Here is a 19,735-nt window from a genome sequence, read left to right as displayed (position 1 = left end):
TCTGTCTCCCTGGCACAGGTGGGACAGAAGTCTGAACACTTGGGTGTCCCAGACTCCCTTGCAGCAGTGTTCTACTAGGGACACACATGAACACATTTCTCTGCAGGGTGGCAGCAGCAGCAGACAGCCTGGGTATGAAGACAGCTGGTAGGGAAATTTCCCAGGTTGTCCTCAATCCTGTGTATATCCCGCCCCCAACTCCACAGTGCATAGTGTACACTGCCATGCATAGATCTTGTGGAATACTTCTTGTTGCCTAAACCCTAAGTTCTCTCTCTGAAACACCTACAGTTTGGTTAACTCTCTTGATTGACCCAAAAGCACCCCTTTCACCCAGTCCTGAGAATCCAGTGGGGGCTGTGCTCCAGCTGACAGACTTTTGAAGCTGGACAGACTCTTCCAAGACTAACAGCTGAGCTTCTATGAAGAATACGAGTGCTCCAGCAGAACACTATGTGAATTTGATGCCCGGCATGGGAGAGGCATCATATGCAAGCAGGATCTATGGCTAATGCACAACAGAGGTCCAAGGGAACAGAGACCAGTTGGAGGGAAGTGGCAATCCAGTCACTGCACATCAGAGGCACTGGAAGAAAGCATAGTGACAGTCGTGAGGAGAGGCCAGTGTTCTTATGTGACTGGGTATAGTATTCTCTGCTGCACCTGGGGCTGGTGGCTGCATTGGTACAATGTGACCAGCAGTGTAATTGCTTCAATACAATGGTACAGAAGTATTTAGTCAGCTCACACGTGTGCTTCTCATAATCATACCAACTTGAATGTGAACACAAATACTTTTAAAGATGTGTGTGTATGTGCATGTGGAGTCCAGAGGACAATTTCTGGTGGTGTTCCTCCTCAGGAGCTGTTTTGTTCATCTCCTTTGCTTACTGGCCCTGTGACTTTCTCATTAGACTAGTTTGGTCACCTAGCCCTGAAGATCTTCCTGAAGATCCACAGCCCAAATAAAGGTAGCATGCATGCTACCATGGCCAGGCCACTCTTTACATGAGTGCTGGGATCTGACTCCACTGCGAGTAAGCACCACACTGACATGGTCTTCTCTCCAGCCCTTGTGTTTCAATGCTCACTCACCCAGCATACCATCTGTCTGTTTGTTTGAGATGGGTTCTCTGTGCAGCCCAGACTGTCCTGGAACTCTCTCTGTAGACCAGGCTGTCCTGGAACTGTGTAGACCAGGCTATCTCTGCCTTCTGAGCGCTAGAAGTAAAGGTGTGTGCTACCACCTAGCTCCATTACATCATTTTGTTTGTTTGCTATTTTGAGACAGGGTTCTCTGTGTAGCCCTGGCTGTCCTGGAACTTGCTCTCTAGACTAGGCTGGCCTCCAACTCAGATCCACCTGTCACCACACCTTTTTTTTTTTTTTTTTGGTTTTTCAAGACAGGGTTTCTCTGTGTAGCCCTGGCTGTTCTGGAACTCACTCTGTAGACCAGGCTGGCCTCGAACTCAGAAATCCACCTGCCTCTGCCTCCCAAGTGCTGGGATTAAAGGCGTGCGCCACCACCGTCCAGCCACCACACCATTTTTAACAGACATCAGGACTGAAGATCTTTCTGCCTGGCCAGATCTGGCTACTCCCCCAAGGCTTACATGTTAAAGGCCAGGTTCCCAGGGCAGTGTCAGTGTAAGTGGTTGCTCATGGAGTTCTTCAGTCAATGGGCGTGGGTCTTGAAAGGACTGTGGGATTCCCTTGCTCTCTTTTGCTTTCTGGTTATGAGGCAAATGATTTGCTCTCATGTGTGTTGCCTCCAGGCACAGAGCAACAGCAGCAAAGCATGGACTGGGGCCGCAGACAGAAGGGCCAGAGCGACCCCTTCTCAGAGGTAAGCTACCTAGGAACTACTGCAAAGAGGAGCTGACTGTCACATGTGCACATATAACCTAACAAACAGGGCAGGAATCAGTGGCCTGCACTCACCCAGGCTCCTCGGAACCCGCTTCATCACTGTCATCATCGCAATGGAAGATGTCTTTGAACAGGAAGTCTTGTTTGGGAGCCGAGGGTGTTTGGATCTGCCTGTCTTTTTTCTCCATCTTCTTGTTTAACTTTTCCCTCAGCAAAGGCAGACTGTTCTCATATAAGTAGTCAATGATTTCTGCAGAAAAGATATAAGCCTCTAATTAAGGTCAAAGGTTGCAGGACCTTAACAATAATGCCCCACACCTATTAGCACGTGGAAGAGCCAATTTATCTGGTGTAGTCACTTACACAGTCTTTGGAAAAAACCCTACAAGACAGACATTATTATTTCTTTCCTCCTCCTCCTCCTCCTCCTCCTCCTCCATCATCATCATCATCATCATCATCATCATCATCATCATCATCATCATCATCATCATCATCATCATCATCATCATCGGTACAGGTGACTCTCTGGTATACACATGTGCACACACAAGTGCGCATTTGTTTGGAGGCCAGAGGCTGATGTCAGTGCTTCCTCAATTGTTCTCTGCCTCTCTTCTCCAGACAGGGCAGCTCTGTTGACTCGGCTAGAGTCTTGTCTTTGTTTCTCTAGAACTGGGATCATAAGTGTGCACTGCCACCACCCAGCTTCACATGTGTACACACACAGCTGCTTAGTAAACACTTTACTGAGACAATTCCCCAGCTTCCTCTAATCGGCTTTTGCAATAAGGGCACTGAAGCATTAATCATGGCCTCAGCGAGGAGATGAGCTGGGTAGTTATGTCTGCACTTTACAGAACAGTGTTTTAGGACACTCTTCGGGAAGGGTCCCTGTCTATGGCTCCAGGCACAACCTCTTTATGAGTCAGCAGAGCACAGCACACTGCCCTGAGAACCTGTTAGAGCCCTGGACTCAGCCTGAGGGGTGGAGACAGGTTCTCATACGGCTCAGGTAATGCTGTATAGCAGAGGCTGGCTTTGAATCACAGAGATCCCAATGCCTCTGCCTCCGTATTGTTGGGATCACCACATTGGGACCACCCCATACTCCTAACTAAACAAGGATTTGCATACTGACCTGGAAAAGTCTTTTTCTGCCAAAAGGGAACGCAGGCAGCTTTCAGCTTATAAAATTTTGCCTGAACAAAAGGTGGAGGAACATCCCTTTAGAAAGGAAAGGTAAGGAAAAACATCAGTGAGCACGCTGTCAGTTCTTTTTGTGATGGGGTCTTTATGTATTCCGTGCAGGCCTGGGACATTTTATTCAGTCAGGGATGACTCCTGATCCTCCTGCCTGTGATGCAAGCCTAGAAAATCACTGTATCTAGGGTAAACATTAGAATAAAATGGCTGTTTTTTTTACTGTATCTAGAGTAGACACCAGAATAAAGAGTTGTTTTCTAAAAATATTTTGACCTTGAAGAAATCTTTGTGGAAAACAGTGATTCTTTCCTATTATCTATAGAGTTGTATTTCTCTTTCTTTCTTTCTTTCTTTCTTTCTTTCTTTCTTTCTTTCTTTCTTTCTTTCTTTCTTTCTTTCTTTCTCTTTCTTCCTTTTTTTTTTTTCCAGACAGGTTTTCTCTGTGTAGTCTTGGCTATCTTGGAACTAACTCACTCTGTAGACCAGGCTGGCCTCGAACTCAGAAATCCGCCTGCCTCTGCCTCCCAAGTGCTGGGATTAGAGGCGTGCGCCGCCACTGCCTGGCCAGAGTTGCATTTCTGAAGGAGCTTCCCAGCCTGTGCATGATTTTGGTTACAAGACAGTCCGGGTACACCTGGAGTGTCTTGCATTATTGGTTACTGCAAACAGCCAGCAATGAGGATTAAAGTTGCAGTGCCGTGCTGTGTTCCTTCATGAAACACATAGATTAGGGGTTCTGGTTTGAGGAACTTATTTTACCCAAAAAAACAACTTTTGTGTAACAATCAAGAAATACGCTCTGCCTGGCTTGTTCAAGGTCCAGTTCATTGAGGCTGGGCCTCCCGACTGCCTCAGAGCTGGATTATATTATGCCGTAACCCTCTTTCTTTGATTGTCCTGAATAACTCAGAACCCTGACAACTGCCTTTACCCCGTGAATGCTGACACCTGATTCTATGTGGTACTAGGAGAAGGACCCAGGGCTTTGTGTATGCTAGGCAGCTGAGCCACACACTCAGTCCCTTTCCAATCATGGGTATGCCACCACAGCGGGTTATTCTGCACATAACTACTGCAAGTACACTGAGAGTTGATTCTGTAGGATGTATTTCTAGAAAGCGAATTACTGATTTCCAAATGGAATTACTCAAAGAGACTTTTCAAATCCTGCAGGGTAGCAAGGCTATAAAGCAGATATATAATTTACTAAGAAAAGAAAACAAAGCCGGGCGGTGGTGGCACACGCCTTTAATCCTAGCACTTGGGAGGCAGAGGCAGGCGGATCTCTGAGTTCAAGGCCAGCCTGGTCTACAGAGTGAGTTCTAGGACAGCCTGGGCTATACCAAGAAACCCTGTCTCAAAAAACCTTAAAAAAAAAAAAAAGAAAACAAGCAGAAGAGGCGGACAAAGCTGAGTTAGCTGGTCAGATATGACCAGCTTCTGAGGAGGGGTGGGTACACAGAGGTCCATTTGTTCCTTCATCTGTATAAATTTCTGATAAAAAGTTAAAAACAACTAGGCATTGTTAGTAAAGCAACACTTAGGAAAAGGCAGAGCCTATTAGAGAAGAAGACTTCTCAGGAAGCTGAAGAGCAGACTCAGAGAGCAACAGAGGAACAACAAAGAGAAGGGGGGCACTCAGGGTCAAGCCTGCCAGAGTGTAAGAGAGGGAAAGAGCAAGGAGAGAATGCAAACGAGGAACCATCATAAAAAGACTGACTCAGGATGGTGAGATGGCTCAGTGGGTAAGAGCACTGACTGAGTTCAAATCCCAGCAACCACATGGTGGCTCACAACCATCTGTAATGAGATCTGACACCCTCTTCTGGTGCATTTGAAGACAACTACAGTGTACTTATTTATAATAATAAATAAATTTTTGGGTCGGAGTGAGCAGAGGTCCTAAATTCAATTCTCAACAACCACATGAAGGCTCACAACCATTTGTACAGCTACAGTGTATGCATATACATAAAAATAAACAAATCAATCTTTGAAAAAAAAAAAAAAAAGACTGACTCAGTCAAAGCTAGCCCTCTGAAAGGCAGTCCCTGGAGACCTTACAGGCGGAGGAGAAAAGTGCAGGGCCACCGTGAGCTAGCTCTGACAGTGGAGTGGTACAGGGCCTGTAGGCCTCTTGCACAAATGCTCTGGGAAGGGACCCAGAGGCTGGTTTCCTGTGATCAGAAGGCTACCCACTGTTCCTTTTCATGCCTCTCTTATTCTGGACAATGTAACCTATTTTCTATTTAAAAACAAAAACAAAAACAAACAAACAAACAAACAAAAAATCCCACAAAGTCAAACTGTGCTGGCTACTTTTATGTCTGACATAAGCCAGAAACATTTTCAAAGAGGGAACCTCAACTGAGAAATGCTCCCACCAAACTGGCCTATGGAGCAGGTTTTTGAATGTGGAAGAACCTGAGTGCTATAAGGAGGGAGGCTAAGCAAGCAGTGTTCCTGGCCTCTGCATCAGTTCCTGCCTCCAATCCCTGCCCTGACTTCCCTCAATGTTGCAGGTGAGAATTCTGGGACTGTGGAACACTTGTCAATCAGCAACACCATTCCACTGCTTCTGGATGTGGACTGCTAGCCCTAAAAAGTTCCCTAGTTCTTGAACTTAAAGGCAGAAAGATGGTGAGTTTGAGGCCAACCTGGGCTATATAGCAAGACCTGCACAGAGAAAGCAAAGCAAAGCAAAGCACACGGTGCAGAGATGACCCAGTGTGAGCCGGTGCTATGTGTGGAGGACAGAGGTTGAAGTATTCCTCTATTATGTCTCTCTTATCTTTTGAGACAGTCTGGAGCTCAGGGGGGTCCTTGGATTTCTGCCCACCCTTCCAGCACCAGGGCTACAGATGCTGTCACCCTGTCTAGTTTTGATACACGATGAGACTGGACTCAGATCCTTGTGCTCCAGTGGCAAACACTGTAGACTGAGATATCTTTCTAGTCACTTCCCTGTACTCATACACAATTCCACATACACCATGAATTTTAGGCCTGATAAGATGTGATAGGTAGTCACATATTGAAAGTTATCTCTGGGTGCCACCACAGAGCCTGGTAAACTGAGACTGATCCCTGTTATAACCCACATGGCGAAGGAGAGACAGTCTCACAAGTTCTGACCTCCATGTACTCACTGTATACACATGCACATACACACTTGTATACAGGTACACAACATAAAGAAAAAGTATTTTAAAACCTCTCATCATTGAATAAGCTTAATGTTCAATAAGTGATCTTACCCTATGGCACTAGCAAGATCTTCCCAATCTATTTCATTAGCATCATTCACATTTAGTTCATACAACCTGTAAGAAAAAAAATAAAACTTTAAAGTGAAATCCACCTCCACAAGCTCACAGAATACCAAGAGCTGAAAGGCCAAGGGCATTCACCCCATTCCAGTCCTCTCGAGTACACTGCCTGGCCTAGCCCAAAGTTAGTCCAAGGTCAGAGAATGAGTTTTGGAGGTAGGCTGAAAAGCCACCTCTCTATTCAACACAGCTTCCCAGGAATAGTACACTATACTCATGCCTACTCCTCAAGACACTACTAGCAACGTATGTGCACTACTCAATGCACAGTGGCCCTCAGTGGCACAGGGAGGGGTGCCATCAGCCCCATTCTACAGACAAATAAATGGAGCTGAGGGTCTGGGCCACTGACTCAATCTGTCATGACTACCAATCAGTGAGACCCAGGATCTCACTCCTGTGTAACCTGAGATGTCTCTTCAGATCTGCTCAACTGTTTCTCTTGCAGAAGGAAGAGTGGGGGATAGTCAGTCAGTGTAACACAGGAAGCATGACAGAGTGCTGGGACATAGAAGCGAGACCAAATGGCCACAATCAAGGCCCTCTGCTGCTCTTGCTGACCCTCCAGCATCATGAGCCTAGGTCTGTCAGACTCACAGATGTTATAGAGATCCTCATGCCTCCACTTCCCTTGGGACTACTGTGATGAGGACTCTGCATAGACAGGACAAAACCATGCAAGTCACACCAACAGTGTGATTATAGTGTAGTGTAGAGGAATTTTAATTCAGCAACACGGCTGCTCTGGCAAGGGATCAGATCCAAAGAGCGTCTGGGTCTGTGTGATCCGGTTAGAATACAGACACACCTTTAATCCCTCTGGCTAGAATGTAGACGTGTCCTTAATTCATATTTTTAATCCCAAACAATTCATATTTTTAATCCCAAACAATGAAGGTAAAATTAGCTGTAGAGGGAAGCAGCCATGTTTGAAAGTGAAAGTAGTTTTATAGGGATAGTTTTAGAGAGACAGCTTGCAGGTAAAGACAGAATGATCCAGAGAATGAGAAGGAGCCAGAAAATTAAAACAGATTGCTAGAGTTTCTTTGAGGCCAAGCAGAGTAATTCAGTCAGAAGCCAAGAGAAAAGCCTGTTTGAATCAGTCAGCATGGAAAAGAATTTGGGCGAGAACAGCTGAGTTGAAATAGCCAGCCAGAGATTAGAAAGAGCTAGAAAGGGTGACTTTATTTAGCAACAAGCCTCTGAGACGACAATTACATATGGCAAATAAAAGTTACATTTACAGTGCAGTGGGGCTGTCAAACTTGTCCCACAGGGACAGCTCTATAGACTGAACTATAACACCCTGGACTAAGTACACAGTATGGCTGCCATGCATTGTCTGTCCCTCATACTCCCCAAAACACTGGGCCACAAGTAACTTCTCTTTATTAGCCTCATTCAAAGTTGGTCAACAGAGGCTCAAAGGCAGGTCACACCCTCACTGTGACACACATGGAAGATGAGTGCAAGCAGCAGCACCCTAGTCTCTGGATTAATAAATAAGGGCTCACACAGTACCCATCCCTATTTTGGTACCTTTCAATAAGGGTGATTTTGGCCTGCAGGGCATTGACCCCACGATACACAAACCCACCATGGGTCATCCTTTTGGTAAGAATCTCTGTCCTATAAAGAGAAAGAAAAGCATAGTTTAATTTGAGTTTCTTTCTTTTTTCGAGACAGGGTTTCTCTGTGTAGCCCTGGCTATCCTGGAACTCACTCTGTAGACCAGGCTGGCCTTGAATTCAGAAATCCACCCACCTCTGTCTCCTAAGTGCTGGGATTAAAGGCATGCACCACCACTGCCTGGCTAATTTTAGTTTTAATAGTACAACATTCTAGGCTGGAGAGATGGCTCAGAGGTTAAGAGCTCCAACTGCTCTTCCAGAGGTCCTGAGTTCAATTCCTAGCAACTACATGGTGGCTCACAACCATCTGTAATGGAATCTGATGCCCTCTTCTGGTGTGTCTGAAGACAGCTACAGTGTACTCATATACATAAAATAAATAAATATTTAAAAAGTACAACTTTCCTATATTTTTATCATATAAATTGCTCTCATTTACTTGGCAGGAATAAATAAATGGGTAAAGTGGTCATCACTGTTGAATGTGGATAATGGGCATGAGAGAGTCTATTTTGTGGTATGAAATTTTTGTAAAGGAAAATTTTTTTCAAATTGATAAATGACAGTTTTTGGTTTTACTCATGAAGATTTATCAGCTCTATAAAAGTGGGATGTTTCAATTGAGAAGCACAGTATGCTTATTAACACTATTTTCATAACGCACCTTGAAAACATCAACACGCTGGCTTCCCTGTGCAATAGAGCTTGCATCAGGTATAAGTTACCCACATTCCCCTCATCCCCGTCCTTCTTGCTTCCATGTTTTCTCTTTAGCTCCTCTGCTGACTCACCGGCTGTACTTTATGATATTGTATTAGTGGAAATAAGACTGTTTTTAGACCCAATTAACTGTGAACTAATAAGAACATTCTGAACTGCTGATGTTGCAGGGAGTGAAGCTTTTACAGACTGCACCAGGAGAGACACTGCCATCCCTGCTTGAGTTAAAACACACAGGGTTTGTGGAGTTAGTGGGCCAGGTGTGGGTGTAATATGTCTGCTAGTAACAGAGCCAACATGTAACCCTGGAACTGTTCGTTATTCTTCCCACAGAGTAGATGACTTTCCTTGTGAAGACTTAAGCCTAGTCTGAAACTGTTAAGCAGTATCCATTAGGTAGCAATCTAGGACCTGACTATGTCTTGTTCAAAGAGGTTTGATTTCTTTGCTTTGGGAAAACCCATGTGAGTGTGTGTGCCCAAGTATGTGGAGGCCAGAGGTGAGCACTGGTTCTCTATTGCTCTTTACCTTATTGTTTGACACAGGGACAATCAAAGAACTCCAGGGATCTGCCTCTACCCACCCATCCCATCCCTAGTTTTGGGGTTACAGACACCTGGTCTTTATTTTACATGGGTGCTGGAGATCTGAACTCAGGTCCTTATGCTTTACCCACTGGGACATCTCTTTAGCCCCATAAAGGAAATTTTTGAGAGAAATGGAAGCCTATTTATAGGCACTGAAGGATACTATGCAAATGTTCTTGTGGTTGTTTATAAATGGCTATTGGGGCTCGAGAGATGGCTTAGCAGGTGAGAGCACTGGCTGTTCGTCTACAGGACGTGGGTTCAATTCTCAGTACTAGTATGGTGGCTTACAACTGTGTGGAGAGAATCTCTTGGGTACTGTATAGAAGCATCACCTGTCAATAAAAAGCTGATTGGTCAATGAGCTGAGTCAGGAAATAGGAGGTGGGAGTTCCAACAGGGAAAGAGGTGTCATGACCCAAGGGACAGTGAACGGGGATTGGGGGATGCAAGGAACAGATAGCAAGTCAAGAAGTCTGATCAAGCTGACACATTTTTATTGTTTCCCACACTGGTTATATACTCATAGAAACAGGATGGGGGTAAGTGGGGGTGCAGGGTCATTCTGTCTTTGGGGAATGCAGGTGTTCTCAAGAACAGAATATTGGCTGGGTAAAAAGTTCAGCAAGAAGAACAGAACAAAATAGGTTGCTAGGTACCTGTCTGCAAGATCTATAGGTGTTTGTTCTCAACTGGGCTAGCAGCTAAGGCACCTGTTAATTTTCAACTGGGTTAGTACTTTCCCACAGAGGCCAAGACTTTGTGCTAGTAAGCACTTAGGGCTGACAAGGCAGTTAACATTCAAACAAGGCTGCTCCCAACAAAGAGGAACTCTGGGATAGAGTCAGGTGGGAAGAGATTCACCCTAAACTCTTAGGAAAACTGAGAAGAGGTAACCAGCCATGTGGCACTCATAAAATAGACTAAATGGGCTAATTAAGCTCTGAGGCAGTCGGGGAAGAAGCCTAAGCTTATGGCCTCAGCATTTACTCATATATAATTACGTCTTAGAGCTCTTATTGTAGGAACTGGGGCACAAATGGAAAAGTCTACGATTACACAACTATCTGTAACTTTAGTTTTAGGAGATCCAGTGCCCTCTTCTGACCATAGAGGGCACCAAACATGCAATGTGGTGCACAAACATATATGCAGGCAAAGCATTCAAACATACAAATAAATACATCTAAAAATAAACAAATAACAAAACAGGTGGCTTTCTTGCTCCCATTGCTAGCCTCTGAACACCAATGCCAAGCCTGCTGAGAACTCACATGCTGATTCCTGGAGCCAGCACGTGGCTGGAGTTTGGGCTGCCAGCCTGTGTCCCAGTGAGCACTGACAGTCAGAATACAAAACAGGAGTGCTCTCAAGGAGCACAACTCAGCAGCAGCCTGACAGATCACTTCTCCCACGTACTCACTTTCCCTCACCTTCCCTCTCTCCCCTCCTCACCTTCTGGTTTTCCTTCTCTTTCTTTCTTTTTTTTTTTTCTGAGACAGGGTTTCTTTGTGTAGCCCTGGCTATCCTGGAACTCACTCTGTAGACCAGGCTGGCCTCGAACTCAGAAATCCACCTGCCTCTGCCTCCCAAGTGCTGGGATTAAAGGCATGTGCCACCACTGCCTGGCACCTTCTGGTTTTCAATCAATATCTCCCTCTGTGTTCCATGTTGGCCTTGAGCCCTTAAAAAGCCCCCTGCCTTCAACCTCCTTAGAGGTTGAATCCACACTGCTCTTCCCAACCCCTAGTTAGAGGCTGGGCATGAGCTCATTTCAGGGGCTGAGGCATGTGCCTGTTTTTCTATTCATATTGAAAACACCTTGCCCATCTTTTTTTTTTTTAATTTTTTTCTCTTAAGATTTATTTATTATTATATGTAAGTACACTGTAGCTGTCTTCAGAAGCACCAGAAGAGGGTGTCAGCTCTCATTATGGATGGCTGTGAGTCACCATGTGGTTGCTGGGATTGAACTCAGGATCTTAGGAAGAGCAGTCAGTGCCCATCTTATGCTGGTTCTACAGCAGCACAGCCCTCCATCATTCCTTCCAACACTGACCCATCAGCCTCCAGCTGAGCCCAGAGTCTACCCTAAAATATGAGAAGAAAGGGTTCCAGCTCCTCTGTACTTTACATATTTCCAACATTATCTGTTCTTTGGAGTTTCTGTTAAACACACACTGGACTGGGAGCTTGGCTTAGTGCTGGAGCGCTATGTAGCTTGTGTTTGATCCTGGACCTGAGCCCCAGAACAAAACCCAAAAAAAGCACCCAAATATCCCAAACAGAGTTGAAAGTTGTGTGGACAGTGTGATCCATGGGTCTACTTTTAATGTAAAGTATTGTACTGTAATGGATTTTACCCTCATTTGGAAGGCGAGATGTGGAGAGCTTTTGGGGCTGCTTCTAGAAACTTGGCCGGAATTTGACATCTGGCCAGGACAAAGAAATAAGCTCAGGTGGGAATCTGACTTTGGGCTAGGACTCAGGAAAACAGGTTCAGATTAAGAATACTTACATTTGAGTTAATGCAAAGCTAAGAGTGGGCTCAGCTGAGGAATGTGTGGCATTCCTTTTGTCTTGGTTATCTCGAGTAGCCCCTAGAAATGGTGTTTATGGAATTCTGTTTATTGCCTTGCTTGATCCTTGACCCAGAACTGATCTTATTATTTTGCATGTACTTAAAGTGGTATAAAAGCAGACTGAAAAAAAAAAAAGCCCCTTCAGCCTCAGAACTGGCTTTGTCTAATTGTCTTCTTTCTTTTTAATCCTCTCTTCCTGGAGAACCTGTTGACTGACTGAGCTGGCTTAGTCAGTGAGGTCAGGAGTGTTGTGGACACAGTGTGGGTCCAGCCCACGAGAAATCTTCAGGCTGTAGCTGACTGTGCAGGTTCAACCCTGCAGGACTTTGGAAAGGAGAGCAGGTGGGGAACATGCAGACAGAAGAGGTCAGAGACTGCCTACCTAGCTCACAGTGCGAGTGCAACTACTGCATGGCAGCAGACTACACACACAAGGTGCTGACATCCTTGGATTCTCTTAATTTCTGTCATTTGCTTCAGTCTTGCAGACCTCTAACTTATGGGTTACTACTCAGCACAATATTGGGTATGGAAAAGCTGTTTTAATTTAAAAAAAAAATTCTACCTGCCAACCTTAAGCTATAGAAAGATGTAGTCAAGAGTCACAAGTCCAGCTAGTCTACTGCTCAGGCTGGTCCTGAACTTGAGATCCTCTTGCCTCAACCCCTTGCATACTGGATTCACAGGTGTGCACCACCAAGCCAGTCCTTAGTTCCAAAGGAGGAAGAAATAAACCCGAGCACAGATGCTGCTGCACACCGGCACACTGTCAATCAAGGCACATTCTGTGAAGGAGATACAGGGGACACCGGAGTGTTCCTGACACTGCACCTCTTGCCCAGGCCAGACAAATGAGAGCCCCATTGCAGGAAACCTCACACTTACCACTTACTTTTGCACTGCATCCAGTTCCGGGTCTCCACTCTAGCTTCCACCTCCACCCATGATATGCCCTTGTAGAGTTTTTCCCGGACAATTGACAGGCGGCCTTCAGGGTCTTCCTGGAGTCTAGAATTCAGCTCTCTTAACTCCTGGGGAGACATCCTCTTCAGGATCACGTTCTCCACAGCCTTGATTAGCCTCTGGGTTTCTGCCTTACTCCAAGCACCATGGTTTCTATCTGCAGACATAAAAGGATGATCTTGTATCACAGTTGCTCATCTATTTACTTCCAAGCAGATTAAAAAGGGGATGGTAGGGCTGGAGAGATGGCTCAGTGGTTAAGAGAGCTGACTGCGCTACTGAAGGTCATGGGTTCAAATCCCAGCAACCACATGGTGGCTCACAACCATCCATAATGAGATCTGATGCCCTCTTCTGGGATGTCTAAAGATAGGTACAGTGTACTTACATATAATAAGTGAATAAATCTTTAAAAAAAAGGGGGGGGATGGTAAATCAGGCGCTTTCCAGAAAATAATGGGAATAGCTCAAACAAACTGAAAATAACTCATAACTTTTTTGTTTTGTTTTGGCTTGTTTTTTTTAGGCAGTCCTGGAACTCATTATGTAGGCCAAATGGCCTTAAACTCACAGAGATCTGCCTGCCTCTGTCTCCCAAAAGCTGGGATTTAAGGCATGTTCCACTCCACCCAGTTTAAGGCCCAACATTCTGGGGCAAAGTGGCTGCACACCTCACTCCCATGGGCTCCCTCCTGGCCAACTTCTGGACTGGCGTAAGCAGCAGTTCATGCTGCAGGGTATAGACTGAGGCATGGTCAGTGCACACAGAGAAGACAAACGAACAGGCATAGAGAGGTTCTTTAAAAGAAGCACACACTAAGAGTGGACCACAGAGGCCTCTGCACACTGGCTCAGTCATGGGCTTATTTCACAGAGAGGCCACTTACTACCACCAATCTGAGAGAACTTGAGGGCAACTGAGAGGCTGCTTCGGGCCACCATGGCCCCAATCTTTTTCCAGTCGTTTCCATGGAGGGAATGGTACGCCTTCAGCTTCTTAGTATCTTCTTCATTGTACCTGAGAAGGAAAATGATTGTTAGGTTTAATGAAGTCCAAGACTAGGAACGGCATCCTGTGGCAGAACCTTGGAAAAAGCTAATGGCAGCACTGACAGGAAGCCACGCCCCTCCCACCCATAGCTGGAGCCCCTCACTGACTGTCTATGCATTTCAGTGGTGATTATGCTATCAGTCATGGCTGGACAAGCCAAGGTCAACCCAGTCTCTCATCGGCCACATCAAACCATCCAGGCCTGTTCTTACATCACAGTCTCTGTGGTGGCTTGCACATGGCTGTCTCCATGCACCAGTACTGCTACCTAGATGACACCCTGCAGGGAATACTGCACTGGCCACAGAGCTGACTGCCCCCTCAGCTGAGCATCTCTTCCTGCTCTGCTCTAGGTCTATGGACCCATGGATTACACAATTTCCACCAACATCATGTAAGGTACTCAGCAAGGTATCACTCCCCACATGGAAGAATCCCTTCACTTAGTATTCATATGATCAATGTGAGAACCAACTTCCTTGGAGCTGGGGATGTGACTCCATGACTTGACATGTCCTGGTAAATACAAGGCCTGGCTTCCACCTAAGTTCACAGCACACTACTTTCAGGAGTCAGTGTTGAAGGGCGTTTGTGCTTGCTGTGTGTTCTAAACCCAGCATAGCACTAACTCTCACCATATATGGCAATATGGTCCAATTTGGCTGGACAGTAGATGGCATAGCTCTGGGAGGTAAGGCCTGAGGAAAAGGCCTGGTCAGTTTGTTCTTAACTTAAATATGTGCCTTAATTAATTCTACTAAATATCAAAGTAGGATAAGCTACTAAAAAAAGAGGTTTTGAGATTAAACACCATAAAGGCTGAAACAAAGAAATAGCTATTGTTATAACCTTAGATTTCTAAATCATAACCCAGGGTGGTGGCGGGGACAATGGTCAAACAAAGGTCTGGTAGAATAGTGACAACCTCTGATGAGGACCTTCTCTAGCACAACAGCGCTCCTGTGTCTGCAGAAAGTACACTCACAAATGGGGACTGTGGAAACCACAGACATACTCCTCTTCATTATTAGACAGTGTGCCCGGTGGGCTGGACAGATGGCTCAGCAGAAAAAAGACAGGCCCACAAGCTAAAGGACATGAACTGGACATGAAGGCTGAATAGATAGCTCAGTGGTAAAAAAGCACTTACAATTCTTTTCTGGTTGTTTTTGAGATAAGGTCTCTCTATGTAGGCCTGGCTGTCCTGAAACTTGCTGTGTAGGCCAGGCTGGCCTCGAACTCATAGAGATCCTCTTGCCTCTGCCTCTCATGTGCTGGGATTAAAGGTGTGCACCATCATACCCAGCTACACTTACTGCTCTTGCAGAGGTCCCAAGTTCAGGTCTCAGCACCCACATGGTGGCTCACAACAGCCTACAACCCCAGTTCTAAGAGATCTTACACCTCTTCTGATCTCTGTATGCTCCTGTGTATGTGTGATACACATACATAGAGTCAGATGCACACATACACATACAAAATAAGTTTTTTAGATTAAAAAAGGAAAGAATTGTGGGTGGGAGCATGAGGCAACAATGGGTAGTGGTGGTGGGAGAGAGGGAGGGAATGGGGCTGGGAGATGGAACAGTAGGTATGATGTTTGCCAAGTCAACTTGAGTGCCTCAGTTCAGATTCCTGATTCACTTAAAAAGCATGTACGCAAAATAAATAAAAATTAAAATGTAATTTTAAAAATAATTCAGAATGTTGGACATAGATGAAAACTGGGGACTTTATTTGGGGTAAGAGAAAAAGAGTATGAACCACATGGTAGAAGGGAACACTATGGCTCTGGGAGCTTACTGTGCAGCGGAGAGCAGAGCATACAGGAGCCACAGGAAGAAAGGCAGGGGATGCCCAGTGCTGAAGCCCAGGTACAAAGATACAGAGGACACAGGAGATAGAAAATCCCAGAAGGCTTACTAAGGAACTGGGAGTGAAAATGAATCTTTTTTTTTTAAAGATTTATTTTATTTTATTTTTTATTTGTGTGTATGAGTACACAGTAGCTGTACAGATGGCTGTGAGCCATCATGTGTGTGGCTGCTGGGAATTGAACTCTGGCCCCTCTCACTTCAGCGTAATTCACTGTAGCTGTCTTCAGAACCATCAGAAGAGGGTGTCAGGTCTCATTATGGGTGGTTGTGAGCCACCATGTGGTTGCGGGGATCCGAACTCAGGACCTTCAGAAGAGCAATCAGTGCTCTTAACCGCTGAGCCATCTCTCCAGCCCGAAAATGAATCTTAACGGTGTAAACCTAACAACCTCCAGTCAGGTTTCAATGCAAAAACCTCTGTGACCCTCACCTGTCACTCATGGCTACGGAGATTTTGTTTCTTGACATCATGACCAATTCTGGTCCTCACACTGAGACTTTCTTACCTGCCTTTGTAGTTATTCACATCAAATATCTTCTTCGCGCGATAGTATACAAGCTTCCACGGTCGAGCAATGCCCTTCCCTACAGAGAGTTGGAAGACAGTCAGAGAGGTGGTGGGTGGCCAATGTGAGACATGGCCACAGACACCAAAATAACCTAGTGGAGCCCTCTGTAACACGATTAAATTATGTGCAGCAGTGTGCAGAGGCTGGGGCTTCATGTGCCCTGTACTGTCAGAAAAGATACACAGACCCACTAAGCTCCTACCTTTCTCAGTAGCAGACCTCTAGCAGGGATCTGGCTCAAAGCACTTCATTTAGAAGATCATGTGTGGAAGGATGTGTTTTATGTGGAAGGAATGACAAAACAGGTAAAGAAACTAACTGCATAATTACTGGCAAATGGACAGGATAGAAAATTAGTTAGTTTTTCACAAAATCTATTGAAGGACTACTCCTTTTGTTTTGTTTTGTTTTTGTTTTGTTGGGTTTTTTCAAGACAGAGTTTCTCTGTGTAGCCCTGGCTATCCTGGAATTCACTCTGTAGACCAGGCTGGCCTCCAGCCCAGAAATCTGCCTGCCTCTGCCTCCCAAGTGCTGGGATTAAAGGCATGCGCCACCACTGCCTGCCAGGGTGGGACCACTCTTGAGAGACACAGACCCACTGCAAATCCTGCAGGATTCAGAGGGAGTGCTTCCTCACCACGGGGCTGCAGGCAGCTGTGGGGAGGCTGAGGGAGGCTTGGGTCTTTTGCCCACTTACCAATATGCAGTCTGAAGGCATGCTTCCGTTTTAGGTTGGTGATCAGAGACTTTTCGTTTGGGTATCTGTCTGTGTACAGCAGCTTGTCTGCACTCTCAATTCCAGTCAGGGACAGGAAATCTTGCACATTTTTCTCTATTTGTTTATTTTCTTTAGCAGAAAATTTGCCAAATCTAATAGCCACACCTAGAGTTGGAGTGAGGGAGTAAAGTACAGACTGTCAGTAATGAAGCAAACCCACTACATTCATCTGTCTGTCTGTCTGTCTGTCTGTCTGTCTGTCTCTACCCGTGTGTGTGTGTGTGTGTGTGTGTGTGTGTGTGTGTGTGTAAACATGTATGGAGACTACAGGTTAACCTCAGGTATCATTCTCAGATCCATCTCTTTTGAAGACAGACTCTCCTATTGACCAGGTCTGCCAGACTGGCTGGCCAGAAAGCCCCAAGGATCTTCTGGTCTCTACGTCACCAGTGTTAGGGTTATAGGCACATGCCACCAGGCCCAGCTTTGTTACAAGGCTTCTGGAATAAAACTCAGGTCATGTTTGTGCAAGAAGCACTTTACTAACAGAGCATCTCCTGGGGCCCCAAAGGAAACCTATTATATTCAGACCAGCTGGGAGCACCCACTGGGCAGGAGCAGCCCACTGGTATCTTTGGCACAGACTGGCTCCCCAGTCCCAATCCTCAATTCTAGCCTAAACTATATCTCTCCTCCCCAAGTCTTTCCAGACAGCCTAGTCCACAGGGACTTGCTTGCTTCCTCAATATCTTTAAGATAGTTATATTAAAAAGCAATGGACATTGGGCAGTGGTGGCGCATGCCTTTAATCCCAGCAATTGGGAGGCAGAGGCAGGCGGATTTCTGAGTTTGAGGCCAGCCTGGTCTACAGAGTGAGTTCCAGAACAAAACCCTGTCTCAAAAAAAAAAAAAAAGCAATGGACATTTTAGAAGAATCTAAAAGAAGTTGCACTCTACCTCCACACCACTAAACTCCGAGTGGTGCTCACAGGGGCTAGCATGAGCCTGCTGAAATAACACACAGTTTCTATAAATCAACAAAACACAATACAATTTACAATGAACTCCTGTTCCTTATGCAATCATTAAGGATCAAATGTGTGAAACCTAGTTCTTTTTTTAGCAGACTTGGAGACTAAGGAGTTTACCTGTCTGGTTTTAGGTGTTCTGTTTGGTTGAGACAGAGTTTCATGGAGCTTAGGCTGGCTGCAAACTCCCTATGTAGCTAAGGATGGACCTAAACTTCTGACTCCTGTTTTCACTTCCTGAGTACTGGGATTAGACATGTATCAGCACGCTCAGTTTATGTAGATTCTGGAAATCAAATTGAGTGCTGGGTGCATGCTAGTCAAGTGCTTTATCCTCAGCCCTAGTTTCAAGTTTATTATATATGTTGAGGCTTGCTCCTTTTAACATAACTGTAGCCATATTGTATTTGGACTCCATGTTACTCACAAGGTGAAGTTAAGTTCATATTTATTATTTTAACTGACACTGAAGAATGTTATTAATAAGCCAAAAAGTTATGGTTGAATTACTTGTACCCTGTTATCTCAATATTCTAAAATTCCCCTGTTCACACCTGTTCACCATCCTCATACGTTACGCAGAACCAGTCAGTTTAAAGGTTAGCTAATAATACTTTGTCTAGTTAGCCAAAAATATTGTACCACTTCACTGCTTGCCTTCAAAGCTTTGAACCTTGGTTTTCATATAAAAAATCTGCCCTGAGGACAGACAGGTACCACAATTAGGTTTTCTTCTTGTGGCCCTGATTGATCAATCTGAAAATGTTCAATACACCTTCATCATATTAGAGACTTTTGTCTTAGCGATTGGTGTGCAGCTAACCTCAGGCCCAAATAATGCACGCATGCATACATATATACATACCACAAAATTAAATAACCCAGTAATTTATATTTGGAGCAAGGCATGGTGATGCACAAATGTTAATTCCAGCACTTGGAAAGCTGAGGAAGGAGGATTGAGAGTTTGAGCTCAGCCTGTTCCACCTCATAATACAACATGAGGGGGTATTCTGAAAAGGGGGGCCCCAAGATACTGCTCTGTAACTGTATCCATGTGAGGTGCTTGGGGTGTATTGCTTAACCTGTTTGTTTCTAAATCTCTTCATTGTTTTGGCTCCCAGGGTCAGGGGCCCCTCACTCAATGCACAGTGCATATTTGTGTGAAAGAGCACTTATGCAGTACACTATCATACATTATAAATACATGCAATGAGGAAACATTTATTTATTTATTTATTTATTTATTTATTTATTATTTAATGTATGTGAGTACACTGTTGCTGTCTGCAGACACACCAGAAGAGGGCATCAGATCCCCATTACAGATGGTTGTGAGCCACCATGTGGTTGCTGGGAATTGAATTCAGGACCTCTGGAAGAGCAGTCAGTGCTCTTACCTGCTGAGCCATCTCTCCAGCCCCATGAAGAAACATTTTTAAAAGGTGATTTTTAACATTCCTCGGCCAGCAACTGCTCAGTAAGTACTGCTAAGTTGTGACACATGGTCTCAGATCTATAGCTTCTAAGATCTTCTTTTTTTTTTGGTTTTTCAAGACAGGGTTTCTCTGTATAGCTCTGACTGTCCTGGAACTCACTCTGTAG

General features: G+C 45.0%; 1 protein-coding gene across 1 annotated transcript in view; it reads right to left on the bottom strand.

Annotated features, from left to right (window-relative positions):
• Positions 1–291: 291 nt before the first annotated feature.
• Ttf1 (transcription termination factor 1) overlaps positions 292–19,735 on the bottom strand; it is a 21,229-nt gene continuing 1,785 nt past the window's right edge. The window contains 9 exon segments of the mRNA XM_031369563.1: positions 292–586; positions 1,942–2,119; positions 3,011–3,096; positions 6,333–6,398; positions 7,944–8,033; positions 12,810–13,044; positions 13,775–13,905; positions 16,322–16,400; positions 17,082–17,344. Coding sequence (XP_031225423.1) covers positions 568–586; positions 1,942–2,119; positions 3,011–3,096; positions 6,333–6,398; positions 7,944–8,033; positions 12,810–13,044; positions 13,775–13,905; positions 16,322–16,400; positions 17,082–17,344 — 1,147 coding nt within the window. The 3' untranslated portion in view covers positions 292–567.

Source organism: Mastomys coucha, unplaced genomic scaffold (assembly GCF_008632895.1).
Source record: "Mastomys coucha isolate ucsf_1 unplaced genomic scaffold, UCSF_Mcou_1 pScaffold15, whole genome shotgun sequence".
NCBI classification, from domain to species: Eukaryota; Metazoa; Chordata; class Mammalia; order Rodentia; family Muridae; genus Mastomys; species Mastomys coucha.
This window is presented reverse-complemented; position numbering and strand designations above follow the sequence as displayed.